The sequence below is a fragment of the Drosophila sechellia genome, chromosome 2R, assembly GCF_004382195.2.
Source record: "Drosophila sechellia strain sech25 chromosome 2R, ASM438219v1, whole genome shotgun sequence".
In the NCBI taxonomy this organism is placed as follows: domain Eukaryota; kingdom Metazoa; phylum Arthropoda; class Insecta; order Diptera; family Drosophilidae; genus Drosophila; species Drosophila sechellia.
The window spans coordinates 13,092,051-13,108,131 of NC_045950.1; the positions used below are offsets into that span (position 1 = coordinate 13,092,051).

Here is a 16,081-nt window from a genome sequence, read left to right on the forward strand (position 1 = left end):
CACAAAAGATACATGTTTCCACATTGCAAAATCTTAAATAGCTTGTTGGGGTAAGTCCCCTTACTTTATTTTGTGTACGTTTAATCGAAGGGAATAGTGTAAACTTTGGTCTTCTGTGAAGTGAGCTGACTTAGTTCAGTTTCTTCTCTTCCTTGAGCTCCTTAAGCCGATTCAGGCGCTGGAGTAGAGTCGGATGTGAGTGGTTCCATGTCGAGTACAACCAATCGTAAACGGGAAATCCCAGGTTGTCAACGTTCAGTTTAATGAGGGCCTGACCCAACTGCTCAGCGAATCCCAGCTTGAAAGCGAACTCATCAGCCTGATACTCGAATCGTCGCGACAAAATCGTCATAGCGAAGTTCATGAGGGCATTGTATGGCGCGAGCACGTATGTAAAGACGATTAGCAAGCCGACGAGAATGGGCCGAGTACCAGGTTGGAATCCCATGGCCACGTAGAATGGTGGATACTTGAAGACATTTCCAAAGACCAGGAACATCAGAAAGAGATGAACCTGCATGATAATGATGTTCTTGGTAACGTGTCCCAGTTTCCAGTGTCCCAGCTCGTGACCCAAAACAGCCAGCACCTCCTCGTCGGTGCAACCCTTTCCCTTTTCTTCCTCTGACATTTCGGAGTCGTCCGGTTTACCTTTGTTTAGCAGCAGCGTGTCGAATAGCACGATCCTCTTCGAGTTCCAGAGGCCATAGAAGTAGGCATTGCTGTGCGAGGAGCGCTTGGATCCCTCCACCACGAACAGCTTAGTGAGCGGGAACTTGAGCGAGGCGGCCAGATCCTCAATGGATTGCCTCAGAGCACCCTTTTCCAGCGGAGTATACTTGTCGAACAGTGGAGCAATGAAAATCGGATACAATGTGAGTAGAACCAGCGAGATAACGCCTGTGAAGATCCACAGCCAGATGAAGAAGTTGTCGCCGCCGCGTTGAACGATGAAGATAATAGCCGCTGTGATCGGAATCATGAGGACCTGGGTGACTAGAAAGCCTTTGAGCTGATCCCAGGCGAAGAATCTCGCCGTTTGTTTGTTGAAGCCATGCGTCTCCTCCAGCACGAATATCTTGTAGATCTTGAAGGGCAGTCCCTTGAAAGTGCTCAATACATTCGAGATGAGCACAAAAACGCAGCTGACGATGATCTCGTTTTTGGAGTCCCACTGCAGTTTATCCACCACCTGGACGGACAGCTGCCAGAGCACAGCGATCAGACCGATGTACAGCTCCATGCAAAGCAGGCACACATCCATAACAACTGCTTTGAAGATGCCGAATTTCTCCTGGTCCAGACCATATTTCCGCGCCTTATGGAACGTATCCTCGCCCATGTGTGACGTCAGTTCGGCCGGCACCTTCAGTGCAGTTCGGTACACTTTCACCTGGTGGCGACGGCAGGGTAAATCATTTAATGGGGGGAAGACATGAGGCGGCCAATCAACATTTGCCACTCTAAATTTATCATTCGCATTGATAAAATTCCTCGCCAAATGTCGCCTGGCTAGATCATGCCGGCACAACGGAAAAACTCACCTGGCGCAGCGATATATAGATCTCCAGCGCATTCTCGATAACTACGAGAAACAAAATGCTCAGCAGCACGGTGTCTGCGTCCAATGAAGACATCTTTAAATGCTATTTCATTAAAAAACTAATAAAACTGGAATTTTACTTTACAAGCGCCAGTGACGAATTATTAGTGTGACCGTCGTGCGGCCGTTTAAATATATCACAGCAATAGCAATTCGAACGATCTGGCAGCGCTGACTGCAACAGAATCAAAATAAGAATAAAGATGTTATTCTTGAGACGATTTTACAGCAAATCCGGACGGATATCTCAAATATTAAAGACAAATAAGCCAGGCGACTCTTTGGCCATACAGGTGGGATCCATGATTAACAAATTCAACTCTCTGTTCATTTACAATTCCCACGTTTAAACAGGGATGGATCAAAAACGTTCGCCGGTTGAAGAACAACACATTTCTGGACATTAATGATGGTTCCACGAGCAGTAGGTTCCAGGTGGTGGTGCCCCGGACTCCGGAAAACCAGCACTTGGCTCCGGGCAGCGTCATTGCAGCGGTCGGTGAAATTCAAGTGGCTCCAAATGGCAGCTTCGAGTTGCATGCGAATCAGGTGGAAATGTTGGGTAACTAAGTATGTTTGATAACAAGATGAAGCGATCTTTTAAAGCTTTTCCTTCTTTCCCAAGCTGAAGGACGCCTGCAGGAGGGTTATCCCTTCAGTCCCAAACAGAAACATCCACCGGAATATGTACGTGAGCATCTACATCTTCGATCCCGCGTAGATTTCGTGGCCGCCCAGATGAGGGTCAGACACAAAGCACAAAAAGCTATACACGACTACATGGATGAGCAGGATTTCGTGCAGATCAACACTCCTCTGCTTACAACCAATGATTGCGAGGGAGCAGGAGAAGTGTTTCGGGTACAACCGGACTCCCAAGATCTGCTCAAGCAGATGAACCGACCAAATGTTCCCATGGAACAAAGCTACTTTGATAGCAAAGTATTCCTCAGCGTCTCTGGTCAACTGCACCTGGAGGCCATGACATACGGTTTAGGCAAGACATACACCCTCTCACCAGCCTTCCGAGCGGAGAACTCCAAGTCTCCGTTGCATTTAGCAGAGTTCTACATGTTTGAAGCGGAACTTGCGCATTTGGAGGAGCTGGAGAAGTTAGCGCGGTTCATTGAACAGATGCTAAAATCTGTGACAAGCCGTTTGCTGGAAACGAGTGGCGAGGACCTAAGTTTCTGTCAACGGAATTCAAACTCGAACTCCGATCTGCCTTGGCTGCAAGTACCGTGGAAGATAATGAGCTACGATGAAGCCCTGCAAGTGCTGCAGGAAAACAAAGGCAGTCTTAAGACTCCCATTAGCCTGAACGAAGGATTCTCGAAGGACCAAGAACTTTTTTTAGTGGCCCATTGTGGTGCTCCCGTATTCGTTGTGGATTGGCCAGTTCAGCAGAAACCTTTTTACATGAAAGTCTCGCGTACAAATCCTAATCGAGTTCATGCCCTAGACCTCCTCATGCCAGCTGTTGGAGAATTATGCGGCGGGAGCCTGCGTGAAAGCGATCCTGCTATATTAAAATCCCATCCGCAACTGCCGAAGGATTTGGAATGGTACGTTGACTTGCGAAAGTACGGAGGAGTTCCAACTGGAGGATTTGGAATGGGCTTTGAGCGTTACTTGCAGCTTGTCACGGGCGTTAAAAACATTCGTGATGTGATACCCTTTCCCAGGTATCCACACAGCTGCAAGATGTGATCAGATAAAGATGTTAAATGTTTTGTTTTACGTTGAAAGTCTAATAAACAAATATTACTCAAAAGTATGTTGTCAATCATAGGGTTGAGAAAATCGTAGGTGGAATCTTACTTATTTTGCTAAGAGCATGGCTGCTAGTACGCCTTTACAGCTGCCCTAACATAGGCTTACGACCTGGCCATGCTTCCTTGGCGTATTTCTTTTTCTGCGGGCAAAGCGAATCGCCCTCGCCACTCGAATCATGCGGATCCTCACCAAAGCGACGAACTAAAATGGTGTTATGAACAATGAGAAAGTTTTTAAACAAATAGTCGCAAGAACTATTACCGTTTGCATTAGCGACGGCCAACTTTTGAGCCAATGTCGAGGTCTCCACAACGTCGTCATAGACTGGCAGCACTTCAGGCGCAGGATTCGGGAGCAGTAGGCCCAATTTGGAACCAATGCTCAGCGGGGAGATGGGCTCTAGATCACCCTTGCCATGCATTTCGGCCGGTAGACCTTGATACAGGGAATTAGTAGGCGAGTGGAGCACCGCATTGGGCGGAGGCATTTCCCTATGCTGCTGCTTCATGTCAACTAGGCTCTGCTGGAACATTTGGTGCACATGTGCGGCATTGGCACTGGACAAACTGCTGTTGCCCGAATGGATGCCCATATGGTTGACGTCGCAGCGAGCCCTCTTAGCGGGCACCACAGTGGTTTGTACCAAGTTCCTGAAGCGTCCCACATTGGGATCCACATCCTCAGGATTGATGACAATCTCCTCATCGTTAAATGTGACATTTCGAGTGCGCCGTCCCTGTTTCAAGGCGTTTTGCTTTCGCATGTTGGTATCATCATCGATGCCCAGCATTGAGATGCGCCGATTGTGGGCCGTGTTGTATTCTGTGAGATTCTGCAGGATAATGGATGGTTAGTTTATATAGTAATTAGCTTTTTTTTCAACCTAACGCACATCAAGCTCCGTTTGGCTTTCGGGCAGGCCCAGGAGAGCTCCATCGCTGGTTTCACTGAGCGGTAGGTCTTCCATGATGTTGCTGTGGTGGCCAGAAGGTCGTTCCCTGAGTATGTAGTTCCGGGTAGAAGCCCCAAAGTGGAAGGTGCTATTAATCTGCAGCTGTGTGGGCTTGTGCGCCTCCAATCTTAGTGTTCCAATAAAGGTGCCATGAGCTGTCAAAAGTAAATGGATAAGCTTACTCGAAATACCGGACATCTTAGTACCTACTGGACCCCAGATCCACGAGGTAGGCTATGTTGAGGTGCTTGTGGTAGACAAACGCCGAGTGGACCCGCGAACAAGAGGCATGGTCTATGCAGAAGTCGTTCATCTGACTGTTGCGACCAAATAGATAGCATCTTTTCTCATCCACCATAAGTTTTTGCACTAGTTTGTCGTCCTTTAGCACATCCAGATGTAAGCCAGTGGGTGGTTTTCCAGCCCTAAAATAAATAAAATGCTACATGATTTTGTGGCAAGGCAGCGCCTGAATTTGACAACGCACCAACTGGGTATGTCGTAGCTGCTAGCCATACTATTAACTTAAGTAAAATAGTACGGAAAGTAAGTTTAAGCAAAGTGTTTATTTTTATGAAAAATCCTTAGCCACCAGTGTGTACACACATAAATTGACGAGCTGCCGATAGTATCGGTTTAGCACAAACAAATGCAAAGGGGTATTCTCGTGTCAAAAAAAAAATACAATAAAATATTTTAAAGGAACGTAAGCACAGTTAAACTTTTATCCTTATATCTTTAAATTTTTTAATTGATTTTTGACTTTTATAATATCTAATGTGTACCTTATGATGTGTTTCAAATAATAATCTTAATTATATAAGATGTTTACATATTATATGCAGTATAAATAATATTCAACATTATCGATGTTTTCGATAGGCTTCAGAGCTCCGCTACTATCGAGATACCATAAAGTTTTTGCCGCCGCCTATGGTATATTTAAATAGTTGTGCAGCGGTCACACTAAGCTCACGCAACGGACGGACAAATAAACATAAATAACGACATCTGAGAATTCTATAAATAATACAGGCAACTAGCGCTTCTTAGTCCAATTAAAGCGGCTTAAAAAATTAGTGCTGAAGAATTAACGGTTACATAAATGAAAGTTGCGTGTGCAAAACGCCACTCGCTTTATTTGCTGATGCTGTCAAATCCGTAAACCTGTTTTGGATGCCCGTGAACTCATCAACAGCCACCTTGTGACGTCCAAAACAACAAGTATTAATCATAGATAATTAGACGGCGGAAAAATGGTTACGGCCACGGCGATTGCGGATCTGTGCATCTTCCTTTTGACCTGGAACGTGGGCACCCACGTGCCGCGAAATCAGGATCTGAGCTCCCTTTTGTCCCTCAATGGCACCACCACTTGTCCGGATAACCAGCTGCCCGACATCTATGTGATCGGATTCCAGGAGGTGAGCACCACTCCGCAGGTGCTAAAGATCTTCAATGACGATCCGTGGGTGCTGAAGATCGCGGACTCTCTGAACGATCACCAGTTCGTGAAGGTGGACTCGAAGCAGCTGCAGGGAATTCTCATAACCATGTTCGCACAGCACAAGCACATCCCGCACATGAAAGAAATCGAGACAGAGGCCACGCGCACGGGACTTGGAGGGCTGTGGGGCAACAAGGGTGCCGTGAGCATTCGACTTTCGCTCTACGGAACTGGCGTCGCATTCGTCTGCTCTCATCTGGCGGCGCACGATGAGAAGCTGAAGGAGCGCATCGAAGACTATCACCAAATCGTGGACAATCACAAGTACAATGCGCAGGGATATCGCCGGATATTCGACCACGACTTTGTCTTTTGGTTTGGCGATCTCAACTTCCGTCTCTCCGGCGATATGTCCGCTTGGGATGTCCGCACGGATGTGGAGAACCAGCGCTACGCTGATCTGCTCAAGCTGGACCAGTTGAATCTGCTGCGGGAGAAGGGCAACGCCTTCAGCTTGCTGGAGGAGCAGCAGCCCAACTTTGCGCCCACCTTTAAGGTAACAATCTAATATACAATCTTATTATCTCTACAGTAAACGTTTGCCTTGAACTTTCTAATCTTAATCTAAATAACGTATATAGGGGTGGGTGAAATTAATTTTATCTGCACTTGAATTTTTAATTTCCTCTTATAGCATATCGTTCATTATTTTCTTTTTGTTTTGTAAAGGAAAGATATCAACGCAACTCTCAGAAATAATTATAAAATACTTCCTTTTGCACGATTTAAGAAATAATATTTTTTTCTTGTATATCAACAAAGTTTGCGGTATTGTAAAATGTTTTGTCGTGTCAAAACAAATAGTTCGCCCATTAGGGGATTCACAAATACGTAGTCTCATTGGGGAATCCCCTTAAATATACTCAAGTGAGTATTCAATCACTTCATTCGCTCCACAGATTTCATAAGAAACGCAATAATCAACTTATTTATGAGGCAATATGCCGAATGTAATTAAGTCGCCTTATCTCTAGCACCCATATAAAGTTCATTTGATTTTGCTTGCAGTTCGTGGAAGGCACTAATGATTACAACTTGAAGCGGCGACCCGCCTGGTGCGATAGAATTTTGCATCGCGTGCAGAGCAACATTTATCCGGGCATTACGCTGAGTGCCAACCAGTTGTCTTATCAGTCCCACATGGACTACACTCTCTCCGACCACAAGCCCGTATCGGCGACATTCAACTACAAGGTCGAGGCTGTTAACCGGACCTACACCGACGAGGAACTCCACGAAATGACGCACGGATCTGCCTCATCTCCTGCGACGCCAAATGTTAGTCTATTCTTCGCTTTTGTTGTTTTTGTAGCTGTTTCCTATACTCAACTTTGATTTCGCTTCTTTTGTAGTTATTTATCGCTGAACTAGAGCAATGGTAGAGCCCCGTCATGACGTCACTTAGTTGTGAACTTTTAAATCTCTTTGCATGCTTTTAGATAATATGCGTAGACCAGTTATAGAATAATTAAAAGACTTCCTTTTTAGAAGGAACAAGAGAAACGAAAATAATATCAAGTACAATGTGATGAAATCTCTGCTAATTTAGCAATCATTTAAGCAATTCTCAAGTGATCCATGGAAATATTGCATCTTCCGAGTATATATACATACATATGTTATCACTCAATTAAGAGGATATTAATTTAACGATTAATTGTATTAAACAAATGTATTTTTGTACACTAAACTGTTGATCGAATAAAAAACTATTACCTCTCGACGTGACTAACCCTTTTCGTTACTGAGTCAATTAAAATGATACTCTGTTAAGTATTTGTATTGAGAAACCTGTTAATACAAGAAAATAAATAAATTGATATGACGCATTTTTGTTTTGTTATTGGAGTACCTTTCCCAGGAAACAACGAAAAAGACTTCTTAGAATGGTTTTGGTTTTATTCAATGCTGATGACAGCATTTTCGTTTTTTTTTATTAGCTATTAATGTTTCGTGGGTCGAACAGTTCTTTATACAACATTCGGCTGGGCAAAGTAAATTAAAATGTATATTATATAAGTATATAAGCCACCTTTAAATTATGATTAAAGCGCTTTGCTTAACTTAGAGCAAATGTACGGGTCTAAATAAGGTATGGTTAGATAGGTTTTTTGAATAAGTGTAATTCATAAATATATAAGTGTACGTGTATTTTTGGATGAAGCGTTTCTAGATATGTGGGATAAATGCTAAAGTAAAACTAACGTAAAAGTTGCCTCCTCAATTCACTATCTCACATCGTTATTGCGTTTAGGACTTACATAAGTTAGAAGTGGTTCAGATGGCACAGCAACGAAACATGAAACAAAGTTACCACCAATTAATTTAAAGTAATACCAATATCTGATTATCGTAAATAGGTGTATAAACGTGTGCCTGTCTTTTTACTTAGTTCACTAACGGACGTTTTGTTCTTATTTCTTGAATTGTTTTGCTTTAATACAAAAGCAATTTGTTTTGTTTCACAGTATACCTTTTTTTAATAACCATACCAAGTGGTCCAAGTATTTGTTGTCGTTGGATATAACGATTGCATAAGAAGCGACACCGAACCACAAAAACCACGCGACCTTATCGCGTGTCTCTGAACATAGTTGTTATCTAACTAGTTACATAGATAAGATTGAGTGTGTGTAAGTATAATCTCCAGTCAGGTTTGGTTAATTTCGATTTCTATTGAAGAACACATTTGTCTTTTTCAGCACTGATGTCCACGTGCTCCAGTTTCCTCGCGATCTCCTGGTCGTCCTCGATCCTAAACGAGTCCGAGGGTCAGCTTCATATATATTTATTTAAATGATGGGAAAAGTGCTTCACTTACGCTATCTCTTGGTTGTGCAAGTGCTGAACCAACTGGTCGCGCTTGTCGACAATCGTCATCAGTTCTTCGAGCAACAGTCGCTCCTTTTCCCGCTGAACTTCCGTTTTGCGCCAATCTTCCACAGATTGCGCCGCGCGCAGCTCCTGATTAAGCATTGTATACTTTCGCTCCAAATCTTTTTCTTGCTCGCTGAAGGGTGTACATAATAATAAGAAACAAAGCCGATAGTAGTTTTATGTGATAACTTACAGTATATTTAGCTGCATCTGCCGCCGGAGGAGTGCGTTCTTCTTGTTGACCAGCGTAAACCATTGCGATAGCAGTTGCTCCTCTGTCTCCTCGGTCTCTGTGGAATGTTTAAATGGCTGATTACATAAAGGCAATGATGCTGGTTTTCTTTGTGAAGCACTAAGATTATTTAAAGCCTGCCTGTTCTGAAATTGATTTTCTACATAAGTCGCAACCATTCATAAATGGCTTAAGTATTCTAAAACAGTTTTTGAAATAGGCAATACCAGAACAGGCTAAGAAGGCGTAGTTTCCCGGTTTCAAAAGCTGCTGCAGAGTGAGGACTCTGTGATTAGTGAGCGTTATATCATCGGAGCTGTTAGAACCAAGTCCAAACATAGTTAGCCACAAGTTGGAACGGTTGCCCGTCAAGTTAACAAGCAAACACAGACATTAATTGGAACAAACAAACGGCACAAAGAATGAGCGAGTGGATGCGGTTGAAAGAGGCGAGCGAGCGAGCAGGCGGAAGATCTGGGCGATCGGCCGGGCAGTCAGGCGGTGAGGCGTGGCAGTGCTCTGGCAGTTAGCAATTAGCAGGGCAGCTCAATGGTACAGGCATGATAGGATGGGCCGCACATTACCACAATGACTGGGAGAGTGACATAAATGGGAGCGCCGCTCCCGCCGCTGACGGCGTCGCCTATGACGATCCTGCTGCCGCCGCAACGAGGCCGCACGACCGTTGGCCGCCAGGGCCAGGACCTCGTCATCATCGCTGCACGCAGGCAGATTATCACAGGAAGACTGCTGCGAGGAGAGCGCCGACGGGGAACTGTCTATCATGGGAGTATAGGGCACAACGTGATGTAAATGATGCGGGCGCAGATGAGCGGGCGTGTTGATGGTCGATTGATGGTTCTTGTTCACATTCACAAAACACGAATGGGAGCGTGGCCGGGGGCGTAGCCTCGTGTGCAACTCATCGCCGGAGTTGCAGACACTATCGCTGGACGTGTCCCTGTCGTCATCCTCGCTGCACGCCCCACTCCGACCGCCACCGCTACCGGCACCTCCACCAAAAAGGCTCTCGTCATCCGAGTCGAGCAGCTTAATCCGTATGACATCACCACCACCAATACTATTTCGGATTAGCCTAAGGAAGGGGTTGCTGTTTCTAGCGCCACCCCGACGATTATTACTTGGATTGCCGCCCATTACGGCGCGCAGCTTGGCCTCCAGATTGCTGGCCTTCTGGTCGATAGCCTCCTGCTCCCGCTCCAGGGCCTCCAGCTCGGAATCGATGTAGGACAGCTTGTCACCCTGGAAACGTTGAAACGTTATTAATTTCGATCAAGATGAAAGCCACAGTGGACACTTAAAAAGCGAACTTTATATTATCTTTTACTAATTGTATGTTTTAGGCTTACCCTCTTCTCGTGCTTTGGTGAGACGCGCTCCACGATTGCGTTGAAGGACTGTAAGACCTTCGGATCACTTAACCTATGACTAGGACTCCCTGGCTCCTTGAGCTCCAGCTTTTTCGCGTGCTCCGCGTAGAATTCCTCGGCTCCATTGTGGATGGGCGAGATGGTACGCTCCAGCTTGGGCCTGGTGGGACTCTCGACGGAACCACCGCTCTTCACACGAGTCTCCAGGATAAGGCGACGAGCCTGTTCCAGCAGACGCTGCTGCCTCTCCTCCTGCCGGGGCAAAGACATTGAAACAACTAAGTGAGGATTTACACAAGGCAGCACCTTTGTATGAAAAAATATAGAACTACAAACTTAAAAGAGGTTTTCTTAGAAAGTGAAACCAAATCTGTGTAGATCATTGTTGAAAAGCGACACTTTATGAGTGCCACATGTACACAAGTTTCTAGTTTAACAAAAGTAATTATATAAAAAAAAGTAATGTTCTAAACAACGAATACATAAAAATGTTTCAAAAATGTTTTTCGGTGTATTTAAATTCTTAAAACTAAGAAAATACTTTAACTTAACATGACATGCCAGAGATAAGCTGCGGCGAACTGCGGTTTAAGCAAAAAGCTACTTACGTCGTTCGTGTCGCTGTTTTTGTTAAGCTTGCGCTTTTCCATCATCAGCTTGGCTTTTTCGCTCATCATCTTGTGGCGCGTTAAAATTCGCTACAAATCAAATCAAAAATAAAGCGAAATCAAGAAAAAAAACCAATATATACAAAACTGAAAAGGTCTAGGAAATAAAGTGCAAAGTAGATAAATAAATAAATCGCTAAAGCCAAAGCAACAACTCAATGGATAAATTCAACTCAACGAGGCAACTGTGATGCTGGCTTTTACTCACACTGGCCGCCAGCGGATCAATGGTGGTTATGGAGCTGTTCTCCTTGCCACCCGGTTGTGACCCTTTATCCAGCGATTCATCCTGCGGCGGTGTTGTCTGGCAGCTTAACATCGGCGACTGATTTGCATGCTGCGATGCGTTGATCGTATTCTTGTCCTTAGTGGGCGACAGCACCTTGTCCAGAATATTCTTCGAGTTGTACAGAATCAGATTCTTCACATCCTTTTTGCTTGTGGGTGAAAGTTGCTCCGATTTATTTGAACCATTTATTTCCTCATCGAATGAGTTTTGATGCAGCAACAAGGACTTGGGGTGCGAAAAGTTAATGCGATTCTGCGACAAATTGTCCGATTTGTAATCTCCAATAACGTAGCTCGACTCGTCTGCCGTTGAACCTAAAAAAAAAAAGTATTTTTATGTTTGTTAATTATATTATAATGACCATTTAAGAACCCGCTCACCAATTTGCTCGATTTTTAGCTGCTTGCCGGTGAAGTGCGCCCGCAACTGATGCAAATAAGTCATCACGGCCAACTTGTCCGGTACTGTGAGCATATTCATGTCGCGCGGCTCGATTACACGAGGTATTCCTAATGATTCCGCCGCATCGAAGCCAATTCGACAGTTGCCAACTACGTCATGGGCGCTCAGCTTGGACATGTCACTATGAATTGAAATGCAATTATTAGTTTATTTAGTTTCTGTTATTATAACTTAAAGTTGGAATTGTAATAAATCAATTGATTGTAAATAAAGTGCTCGATAAGAAATTCAACGTAATCATGACAACTCACATGAGCTCCGGCACAAAGTGATGAATAATAGCGCAGAAGGCCATGCCGTTGCGCCAGCTGGTCGTCAGGTTGGTAACCTTAACATTGGGATAGTCTTTGGTAACTTCTTTGCACCACTCCAGCAGATCCTGCCCGGGGGTGTTCTCCTTCAGCACGATCTTCTCCACCGGCTTGAGGCTGTTGTTCAACGAGCCAGACGTACTAAAGCACGATCCAATCGATTCGTTTATCACAGATGCGGGTACGGGATCGGGTTCAGGTGTCTGCGAGGGTTCGTAACTCTTCTTTAGGTTTAGGGGCTGCAGTTCAGGGCGCTTGGCACTCGGAACCACCACGGATGAGGCATCCTTACTGGACTGGCTTTCTTCTTTGGGCTTTTCCTTTGTGGTGCTGTTGTCGCCGATAGTCTTGGTGGTATCCTCCTTCACACTTTCCACCCTTAAGTCCTGCTCATCCTCCTTCTCAGTGAAGAATAAAGCCCTCTTCTTCTTTGGCTTCACATCATCCTTTTTTACGTTGGGTTCGAGTGGCGTTGAGGTGACCATTTTGTCAAAGTCCTCGTTAGTTTTGGACCTCAGTGACTCCGCCGGCGTCTGCTTTGGCTGCTTTACTTCATCTGGTGACTTTATTGGCGTTTTGTCCACCACATGCTGCAATCCATTCGGCGTTTTCAGGGACTCTTCAGCACCACTAGAACCACAGGATGCAGCTGTGGGCAAGTCTAACTTGTTAGCAGCTTCCCGCTTGCCGTCGGCTTCTAGTTCAAAATGCAAGTGATTAAATGACTCGGCCAACGGAGTTGGATCTTCAGATAACGAAGGTACTACATAATGACAAACAAAAAGAAAACGAAAAATAAAGAAAATGTACATTTAACAATTTACGCACAAATTACAAGTTGCAGGAAACCATTCAAGATACGTGATGTGATTGTAGATGTTATGGGATATAGAAAGGAAATAATTTCGTTTTCAGTCAGATAGAAGTGGCTGTACAAAGTATCTAAAGCTAAGATGCCATAATTAGAATCAATTAATTTGTTGTTTCGGAGAATGTGGAATTTTGATTTGTATGGATTAGATCATGCATCATCAAGTGTACATATATGCATCCATGAGATACCTAGTTTGGGAAGTCTGATCTAGAGATAAGAAAACATTTACAGGGTATATAACATACTTAACCAAAGTGCCTTACATAACGGAAACAGAGCTTTAAAATACTTTAAATCCCGGCTCCTTATGTCTAGCACTCAATATACATAATTGATACGATCTAGTCCATTTTACATACTAACAGATATAAATACTTGAATTTTAGCACATAGAACATAATTTTTAAGTTATAGTACAAGATTTCTTACCACTTTGAGGCGTGGCCACATCAATGCAGCCATTTAGGCTAGTTGTCATATGCTCCAGCTGCTGCGTAAAGTCATTAAAATTGTCCGTAATTTCACTAAAGCCATCTAGATCAGGAATATCCTCCAAGTCATCCAAAGGCGCCACATCATTGTTGTTCACGGACATCATGGAGACAACGCTCTGCATGTCCTCGTCTCTGGAATCGAAGCATAGTACTGAAGCTCCCTTCTAAGTAGATATTTAAAGGGTAGTCGACTTACGTAGCCTTTCCTTCTCGCAAAAATACACAGCTAATCGTGAGCTCCAAGCTGGCTGCAGTAATCTTCTTCGAGACTGGCTTTAGGCTCAAGGTAAAGCTCTGCTGAGTGGATTCTATGCTGGCATACTTCCTCATATTGATGCTAGCATTGGCCAGCACACGTTTCTTGCCCATTGGAGTGACCTAATGGAAGGTAACACCAATTACTGGCAACTCTATGCATCCATGACATTATTTAACCCACATCTTCGATGACGAACGTCCAGTCCTTGTCCTCCAGCTCGTGTGTCCGGGGATCCTTAAACAGGGTGACGGATATGGTGTGATTGTCGGGCACTGGCCAGGATATATTGCCCACCAGGGGGTTCATCATGTCCGGCTCCCATGGCAAAGGAGCACTGGCCACTCGTCTAGATCTTCTGGTCCAAACGATAGAGAGGTTCGACGGCCGCCTGAAATTGGCCATCACATGATTATTAACCATTTCATGCCAAATTGGTTTCTCAAAGTTCTTTCAACTCTGATCATGTACTTTATATACAAGACCATAAATAACAATTTCTGAACACCGGATGCGGCGTCATTATATGCATATGTGGGTTCTTCAGTTGATAAATGTATGCGATGATTGGTTTATTTAACAAAAGTCCGTACAAAACATTTCATGTCAACAGGAAAAGTTGGGGTCATTTGCAAATACAAAGATATGGAAAGCAAATGGAGTACAAGTATATTATAAATTCACAGTGATGGAATTCAGTAGCCAAAAGCCTCTTCAATATTATACTATTTTCAATATTTTGCTTACTTTATTTGCATGACTAACTCCTCTCGGCAATTGAATTAAACTATATAATTAGTTGCTCAATGATATTCTCCGAAATATGTACTTATTTAGATAAAGGTAAATTAAAGATGTTACCCTAAGGGTACAGTAACTAGTCATAAATGCAAAGCTATATTGTAGATATAAGCTTTAAATGCAGAGAAATATTTTATCGCATTTATAAAACAATCATTTTATATGAGGGGAAAAACACATCTTCAACAATAAGTGTTTGTTTAGCTTGTTCTTTGAAAATGATAAGAAATATTGTTACTACAACAAGTGATAACTCAGTAGTACTACACATTTTTTGCGCATAAATATGTTTATATTCATTAATAAAAATATACGAGAAATTCAAGATAAGGCAAATAAATATAAACATTCATGAGAAAAACTGGAGTAATTTTAAAATATTGTATTGAAGAAACACAAAAATTACATGAAAACGGAAAAAAATATGTTCATTTCAATGATACACAAAAAGGAATCTAAAACGAGATATATTTCCGCCAGAAACCTGCTATTAACCCCTCAAGTTGAAAGGCACTTAAGACCGCCCCCGACCCGCCCCGCCCACTTTAGCCGACTCCCGATGAACTAATCCACTTTCATGTGGCGCACTTACCACTTGGCGGTGGTTTCCAGATGCAGATCGTGGTACGATGCGGTGAACTGGAATTTGGCGGCTCGCTTGAAATTGCGCTGCAATCGCTTCCATACGCTGGCCATCTTAGCGGGTGTGGATCTTAGGGCTCTTTTATTTGGATATCTTTGGGGGTTTGTATAAAAATTAGACCCGTTCCGATCGACGTTGCCTTTGCTTTTTTAGTAATTTATTGTGTCATGTTTACCAGCTAACTTCTGCAGGCGATCTGGATGCGGAATGAAAAGCAATATAGACGCCTGGTTATATGCTATACATTTCTGGGTCAGTTTTCAAGGTTCATTCATAAAGGAACCAAACAAAAAATGAAGAGAATGCAAACAGCAGGTGTAAAAAGGTTTCACTGTCGTAGACCCTTTTAAAATCGAAAGTTACAGTGTGCCAGGCGGAAAACACTATTGTAAATTTATTTTTGAGTTTTATTGCTTTGTTGTCTGCTAAAACACTCTAAAAACACACGCACGCACACACACACGCGCGCACAGTTCTTGTGTTGTGTTGTATTTGTTTTTCTTTTTCGCTGTTTTGTGACCTTTAGTTGTCACTTTGCCTTTGTCTTTCTTGAATTTCTTATAAATACTCGAGATTTACAGCTTATTGCTAGTTTTGTTTTTATCTATTAATGTTCCCGCGGGCGTGTGTTTGTGTGTTTGCGTCTCACTGGCAAATTTTTAAGCGAAATTTGTATACATAGATGCCTAGACGTACATACAAATACATAAATAGCACCATTATGACGTCACTTTTGTTTTGGTCTCCAATTTCGTTTCAAGGTCCTTCGACACCGTACGCAGAACATTTGCGCGTTTATTACGAGCACTCGCTGCCGTTTAGTTGTTATCACATCACAGCGAATAATTTAATTCACACCGATTTACACTTCGATCCGATTTTTTTACTGTCGCGAGCAGATTGAGTAGAGGTGGACAAACTGCAATAGCATACCCCAGACTATCG

At 43.4% G+C, this 16,081-nt stretch overlaps 5 protein-coding genes across 11 annotated transcripts; 2 read left to right on the forward strand and 3 right to left on the reverse strand.

The window, feature by feature from the left end:
- Positions 1-33: 33 nt before the first annotated feature.
- LOC6609531 (CAAX prenyl protease 1 homolog) lies at positions 34-1,718 on the reverse strand. Its single transcript, XM_002034178.2, has 2 exons — positions 1,545-1,718; positions 34-1,393 (listed from the first exon to the last, which is right to left on the reverse strand). The coding sequence occupies exons 1-2, from the start codon at positions 1,635-1,637 to the stop codon at positions 131-133; spliced, it is 1,356 nt and encodes a 451-aa protein (XP_002034214.1). The 5' UTR covers positions 1,638-1,718; the 3' UTR covers positions 34-130.
- A 50-nt stretch (positions 1,719-1,768) lies between these two features.
- On the forward strand, positions 1,769-3,377 carry LOC6609532 (probable asparagine--tRNA ligase, mitochondrial). The gene is made up of 3 exons (XM_002034179.2): positions 1,769-1,896; positions 1,958-2,165; positions 2,229-3,377. Exons 1-3 carry the CDS (start codon positions 1,807-1,809, stop codon positions 3,311-3,313), a joined length of 1,383 nt encoding a protein of 460 aa, XP_002034215.1. The 5' UTR covers positions 1,769-1,806; the 3' UTR covers positions 3,314-3,377.
- LOC6609533 (nuclear inhibitor of protein phosphatase 1) lies at positions 3,334-4,947 on the reverse strand. 2 transcript variants are annotated; one of them, XM_002034180.2, is made up of 5 exons: positions 4,819-4,947; positions 4,542-4,756; positions 4,272-4,486; positions 3,641-4,211; positions 3,334-3,580 (listed from the first exon to the last, which is right to left on the reverse strand). In XM_002034180.2, exons 1-5 carry the CDS (start codon positions 4,845-4,847, stop codon positions 3,459-3,461), a joined length of 1,152 nt encoding a protein of 383 aa, XP_002034216.1. In that variant the 5' UTR covers positions 4,848-4,947; the 3' UTR covers positions 3,334-3,458. The 2 variants fall into 2 exon arrangements, with proteins under 2 accessions (XP_002034216.1, XP_032570233.1); XM_032714342.1 differs by lacking the exon at positions 4,819-4,947 and having other exon boundaries at positions 4,538-4,620.
- Positions 4,948-5,268: 321 nt separating this feature from the next.
- On the forward strand, positions 5,269-7,566 carry LOC116800335 (phosphatidylinositol 4,5-bisphosphate 5-phosphatase A). Of its 2 annotated transcripts, XM_032714460.1 has the most exons (3): positions 5,269-6,334; positions 6,847-7,116; positions 7,191-7,566. In XM_032714460.1, the coding sequence occupies exons 1-3, from the start codon at positions 5,588-5,590 to the stop codon at positions 7,218-7,220; spliced, it is 1,047 nt and encodes a 348-aa protein (XP_032570351.1). In that variant the 5' UTR covers positions 5,269-5,587; the 3' UTR covers positions 7,221-7,566. The 2 variants fall into 2 exon arrangements, with proteins under 2 accessions (XP_032570351.1, XP_032570350.1); XM_032714459.1 differs by having other exon boundaries at positions 6,847-7,561.
- Positions 7,567-7,728: 162 nt separating this feature from the next.
- LOC6609534 (EH domain-binding protein 1) lies at positions 7,729-16,056 on the reverse strand. 5 transcript variants are annotated; one of them, XM_032714455.1, is made up of 14 exons: positions 15,837-16,054; positions 15,086-15,332; positions 13,876-14,083; positions 13,633-13,814; positions 13,372-13,568; positions 12,009-12,831; positions 11,676-11,878; positions 11,215-11,609; positions 10,947-11,036; positions 10,318-10,590; positions 9,532-10,210; positions 8,909-9,005; positions 8,660-8,848; positions 7,729-8,593 (listed from the first exon to the last, which is right to left on the reverse strand). In XM_032714455.1, the coding sequence occupies exons 2-14, from the start codon at positions 15,187-15,189 to the stop codon at positions 8,512-8,514; spliced, it is 3,522 nt and encodes a 1,173-aa protein (XP_032570346.1). In that variant the 5' UTR covers positions 15,190-15,332; positions 15,837-16,054; the 3' UTR covers positions 7,729-8,511. The 5 variants fall into 5 exon arrangements, with proteins under 5 accessions (XP_032570346.1, XP_002034217.1, XP_032570349.1 ...); XM_002034181.2 differs by having other exon boundaries at positions 15,833-16,054; XM_032714458.1 differs by having other exon boundaries at positions 10,090-10,210; positions 15,833-16,051.
- Positions 16,057-16,081: the final 25 nt, after the last annotated feature.

Coding starts and splice junctions, on each gene's coding strand:
- LOC6609531 (XM_002034178.2), bottom strand. CDS start 1,637: ATGTCTTCATTGGACGCAGACACCGTGCTGCTGAGCATTTTGTTTCTC. Junction 1,394..1,544: donor TCTATATATCGCTGCGCCAG/GTGAGTTTTTCC, acceptor CGTCGCCACCAG/GTGAAAGTGTACCGAACTGC.
- LOC116800335 (XM_032714459.1), top strand. CDS start 5,588: ATGGTTACGGCCACGGCGATTGCGGATCTGTGCATCTTCCTTTTGACC. Junction 6,335..6,846: donor ACTTTGCGCCCACCTTTAAG/GTAACAATCTAA, acceptor TTTTGCTTGCAG/TTCGTGGAAGGCACTAATGA.
- LOC6609534 (XM_032714455.1), bottom strand. CDS start 15,189: ATGGCCAGCGTATGGAAGCGATTGCAGCGCAATTTCAAGCGAGCCGCC. Junction 11,610..11,675: donor GCTAAAAATCGAGCAAATTG/GTGAGCGGGTTC, acceptor TTTTTTTTTTAG/GTTCAACGGCAGACGAGTCG. Junction 10,591..10,946: donor AAAACAGCGACACGAACGAC/GTAAGTAGCTTT, acceptor TTGCCCCGGCAG/GAGGAGAGGCAGCAGCGTCT.
- LOC6609533 (XM_002034180.2), bottom strand. CDS start 4,847: ATGGCTAGCAGCTACGACATACCCAGTTG. Junction 4,487..4,541: donor CCTCGTGGATCTGGGGTCCA/GTAGGTACTAAG, acceptor TACTTTTGACAG/CTCATGGCACCTTTATTGGA. Junction 4,212..4,271: donor AAAGCCAAACGGAGCTTGAT/GTGCGTTAGGTT, acceptor ATTATCCTGCAG/AATCTCACAGAATACAACAC.
- LOC6609532 (XM_002034179.2), top strand. CDS start 1,807: ATGTTATTCTTGAGACGATTTTACAGCAAATCCGGACGGATATCTCAA. Junction 1,897..1,957: donor GCGACTCTTTGGCCATACAG/GTGGGATCCATG, acceptor ACGTTTAAACAG/GGATGGATCAAAAACGTTCG. Junction 2,166..2,228: donor GAATCAGGTGGAAATGTTGG/GTAACTAAGTAT, acceptor TTCTTTCCCAAG/CTGAAGGACGCCTGCAGGAG.